At 43.9% G+C, this 4,574-nt stretch overlaps 1 protein-coding gene across 1 annotated transcript in view; it reads right to left on the bottom strand.

Moving 5' to 3' along the window:
- The window catches only part of LOC119583518 (betaine--homocysteine S-methyltransferase 1-like), a 6,623-nt gene extending 2,444 nt beyond the window's left edge, over window positions 1-4,179 (bottom strand). Inside the window, exons 1-6 of the mRNA XM_037932047.1 lie at window positions 4,085-4,179; window positions 3,284-3,413; window positions 2,862-2,980; window positions 2,263-2,454; window positions 1,876-2,035; window positions 1,482-1,652 (exon numbers count right to left, since the gene is read on the bottom strand). Of these exons, the coding sequence (XP_037787975.1) occupies window positions 1,482-1,652; window positions 1,876-2,035; window positions 2,263-2,454; window positions 2,862-2,980; window positions 3,284-3,413; window positions 4,085-4,096 (784 nt within the window). The 5' untranslated portion in view covers window positions 4,097-4,179. The remainder of the gene's footprint in view (window positions 1-1,481; window positions 1,653-1,875; window positions 2,036-2,262; window positions 2,455-2,861; window positions 2,981-3,283; window positions 3,414-4,084) is intronic.
- Between the last annotated feature and the right edge of the window lie 395 nt (window positions 4,180-4,574).

The following is a 4,574-nucleotide window of genomic DNA, read 5'->3' as shown; positions in this document are numbered from 1 at the left end:
CCGTCTTGAGGTCGATGTAAGCTACAAGCAGCCCACGACCGAACTCACGTCGGCGCTCTACAGTGACTCGAAACGCCAGGATATAGGCTATTGTGGACTTACCAGGAGTGGATTCAGATTGCTCCGACCTCTGGTGCCTCAACAGGTGGTCTCTGATACCTGTTAGAATGATGTAAGCAATAACCTTGCCTGATATACTGAGCAGTGCAATGCTTCGGTGATTGTTGCAATCCCACCAATCCCCTTTCCCCTTCCAGAGAGAGATGATCACACCCAACAGCAGGTCAGGGGGAATGGTATCAGCTTGCCAGATGGCATACAGGAAAGAACGCAAGCCCCTCACCATAGGTTCTCCTTTAACAGTTCAGCTGGGATGCCACAGATACCTGCTGGTTTACCATTCAGCTTGGAGATCGACCCCCCTGACTTCAGTCAGGGAGGGTGGATTCCTGGGTGATCAGTGGGTCTGGCAAATGAATCTCGACACTACCCGCATCCACGTTAATTGTTGGTGGACCAAACCTGGTACAACTGCTCAAACTTCTCAGCCCAGCGCTCCCACACCCCAACAGGATCTGAGATGATTTAGCCATTTGATGAGCGGACTGCAATCGTCTGCGAGGAGGGTTGGAGTTCAGCTTTCTCAGGGCTTGGTAGGCATGATGAAGGTCATTTACTAGATGATGGCTTTCGACCTTCTCTGAAAGATTCCTGATAAACTGTTCCTTGTCTCTTCTCAGCAATGACCTAATCCTGCGCACCAAGAACGATGCAAGTCGCGATCCTCGGACAGTCGAGCCGCGCAACATCTGTGGCTTCCAGTGTCTCCTGCGAGATGAAATTCTCTTCTGCTCTAGGGTATTCCCCAAGCGATTTTTGAGCTATGTCGAGCGTTTCACACTTGAAGGTGTCCCACAGAAGAACACGGTCTGCCAGGCCCCTGAGTGCTGTGAAACGACCAGAGATAGCTTCAGTTAACCCCCTGCACACTCCCCACCCTCAATCTGTCCACATGAAATACCTTAAAGTGATCAATGGAATGACGGGGAATTTTGAAGTGGACTCGGAGTGTAGCCACAACTAATCTATGATCATTTCCACAGAACTCAGTGCTTCGATATACCCTGCAATTCTGGAGAATCCTCCAGCAAGTTTTAACGAGGATGTGGTCGATCTCCTTGGCCACATTACCAGCTTTGCTGACCAAATCCAATGATGGGATCAGAGCCAGAAATCCTCAATTTCTGGGACCTAGCAAAGTCCCGGAAAAGTAAGCTATTCTCGCTGCCAGCACCAGCTCCCGAGCTATGAAGACCGACAGATATCTCATAGACAGCTCGAGCTGGCTATGAGATGTGTGTGTGTGTGTGTGTGTGTGTGTGTGTGTGTGTGTGTGTGTGTGTGTGTGTGTGTGTGTGTGTGTGTGTGTGTGTGTGTGTGTGTATAATATATACATATGTTCAAGAAAAAGAAAATTTTACCGAAAGGATACTCTGGCACGCCCAGATATCCCGACTTGTCAGCGCCCTCGGTGAAGAATCCGTTGGGCTGCGTCATGAGAAAAGGGCGGAGACCTTCTGCATCGAGGGCCTCCTTCATGAGCCTGATGGTGTCGATGATAATGATTGGATCGTACAAGCAATTCACGCCAACTGTATGGAAGGAAGACGATAATTAATCTAGCTAGATGTAAGTTTTATGAATCTGTGAGAGTTCTCATGAAAGTTTACAGCTTCACAGAATAATTCCCATTTTTGACATCACACTGTACTAAGGATAGGCGTATAATTTTAGCATCTTCCTTATATCCAAAATCCCTGACCCTATGCTCATGAATAACCAGTTTCACATTTAAAGCAATTCATATAAACTAACCAACGTTAGCTCCTGCGCGGGCCATCCTAACAGCACACTGACCAGCGCTGACCCCTGCATAGTCGCCCTCAGGTCCGATACACATGGTGGCGGCCACTGGTAACCCACTCTTCAACAGCTCTTCGATGACCCACTCGATCTCCTCCACATACATGAAGAACTGTTATAAAAGAGTGATTTTAGAGACTTTGCAGAATAGGCCACACAATTTAGATAACATTGTGTGGGTTCAGGTGACTATACAAGACTATGTGAGTATCTTATTTTGCCGAATTTCCATTTCCATCCAGATAGCTTGCTTCCTCCTTCAGTTCCACTCCCATCCTATAACCAGGAAGGCCTTTAATCCCCATCTTAGTCTACCCTGCCCGCCCTCTCTGGACACACCTCAGCGATGATGAAATCCACATTATTCTTCACGAAGGATTTCATTTGCGTCTTGATATTCGCCTGTACCGCCTCCTTGCCAAGACCCTCAGTGTAGGAGGGACACTGAGTCACACTGCCAGCCACAAGGACGTCTCCCTCTTTGGCCACCTCATGGGCGATGCTGCAGGCGCTGTCGTTGATTTGGGAACACTGTTTTGGCGAGTAAGAGTCGGTTTATGTTCATCGATGGTTTATTCTATAATTTTCTAAAATTTCGTCTCAACTGAAATGAACGTTGCTGAAGAATAACGTCACATTTTTTCTCGACATACCCAGTTTATCGTCTTTATTTAACTTTTATCTGCAGTCTGAAATCAGAAGGGTGCTATTCTTTAACAATATTACGCAGCACATACATAAGTGGATAATAACAGTGACGTGTATGGAATATATATATATATATATATATATATATATATATATATATATATATATATATATATATATATATATATATATATATATATATATATATACACTTACACACACACACACACGCTGTGTGTGTGTGTAAATATACACCATTATAACATCAGTAATATATCTGTTTTAATTACCGTATAGTTTTTCCCCGCTTCATTGCCTCCCAATTTGAGTTTGTCGTCTGTTGAGTAGAAGGTGAGGGTCTGCATGACGTCACTCCCCGCTCGCATGAACTCGCGGTGAAGCTGTTTCACTGTTGGTGGAAATGATGAAGTTACATCGTTAAACTCGCCTGTTCTTTCTCTTTCTCCCCTCCCTCACTCCTTTTCTAACTCTTTTCATATCCCGCTTCCTCTCTCTTTTTCTCTCCCTCCTTCTCTTTCTCTCATCTTCCTTCTCGCCCTTCCCTCCCTCCTTCCCCTTCCCTCCTTCCTCCCCTCTTCCCCTCCTTCCTCCTTCCTCCCCACCTCCCCCTCTCCCCTCCTTCCTCCCCACCTCCCCCTCTCCCCTCCTTCCTCCCCACCTCCCGTCCTTCCTTCCCTCCTCCCCTCCTCACCTGCATCGGGATGTTCGACCACCACCTCGGGCGTCCAAGGTCCTCCCTTCACGTAACCTCTCTTCTCCAGGGCGATGACGAACCCGCCGTCGCCGATGACTACGCCCTCCTGCAGCCTCTCCAGAAGACCCTGTGGGGCGGAATGATAGTGAGGGAGATCGTAGTCAGGGTGATAATGGTAATAAGGATACTGGGGGTAATGATAACAATACAACAACAGCGATAACTATACACAATTAACAGTATAGCGATATAACAGTATATTAATAGTATAGCGGTATTAACAGTAATGACATGCATGGAATTAATGGTAACCATGGCACAGTACCCAAGGCGGGATGAAAATGAAGAAGATAATGGTTATGGTAATAATAGTAATGGTTATAATGATAATAAGAAAACAACGATAGCAACATTAATAACACATGAAATTAATGGTAACCAGTACCAAGGCGGGATGATGATGAAGATAGTAGTAACGATAATAGTAATAATGGTAGTAACAGGGACGACAATAATATTAACAGTAATGATATTAATAACAACACATGGAATTAATGGTAACCATAACGCATCACTAAAGGCGGGATCATGATGAAGATAATGGTTACCATAATAGCAATAATAATAATGATAATAATAGCAGCGATAATAACAGTAATGATATACATGGAATTAACCATGGCGCAGTACCAATAACGTTGGAAGCAGTAAAACAACCAAAGGAAAATATTAAGAAACTACAATACATCGACCTACATGACCCGTCGAAAATAATACCAACGTTCGGATACAACTCACTTTCTTCACCATGTTTCTACCGGTTGCGCTCGCTGTCTCAAACGTGAGTGCCAGAAGGCTTCTGCAGTGCCCCTTGCCAGAAGCCTCCACTGAGGGTAACGTTACTCTTTTGTGAGGACCAGTTGCCATGTGTGTTTATGTTGCGTAAGTCCTATGATTCAGCACTAAATATATATATATATATATATATATATATATATATATATATATATATATATATATATATATATATATATTGGTTGTTGATTGCGAGGAAAAGGTTTTACGGATAGTATGTAAATTTTACTTTCAAGAGTGTAGGATGACTTAATAGGTTTCAGTGTAAGTGTAGGTAAAAGGGTTATATGGGATATGTTCTTTTTTTCCCCATTTCTTTTTCTTTTTCTTTTTTTCTTCCGTTTTTATAATACCTGCAGTCTACACGAACGCCATATTCTTAGCAGTTAGTAGATATTAGCGCAGGAAGAAAACTCGAAGTAGTCATTTGATA

Source organism: Penaeus monodon, chromosome 17, assembly GCF_015228065.2.
Source record: "Penaeus monodon isolate SGIC_2016 chromosome 17, NSTDA_Pmon_1, whole genome shotgun sequence".
In the NCBI taxonomy this organism is placed as follows: Eukaryota; Metazoa; Arthropoda; class Malacostraca; order Decapoda; family Penaeidae; genus Penaeus; species Penaeus monodon.
The sequence above is the reverse complement of the archived record's forward strand: the minus strand, read 5'-3'. Positions and strand labels throughout refer to the sequence as shown.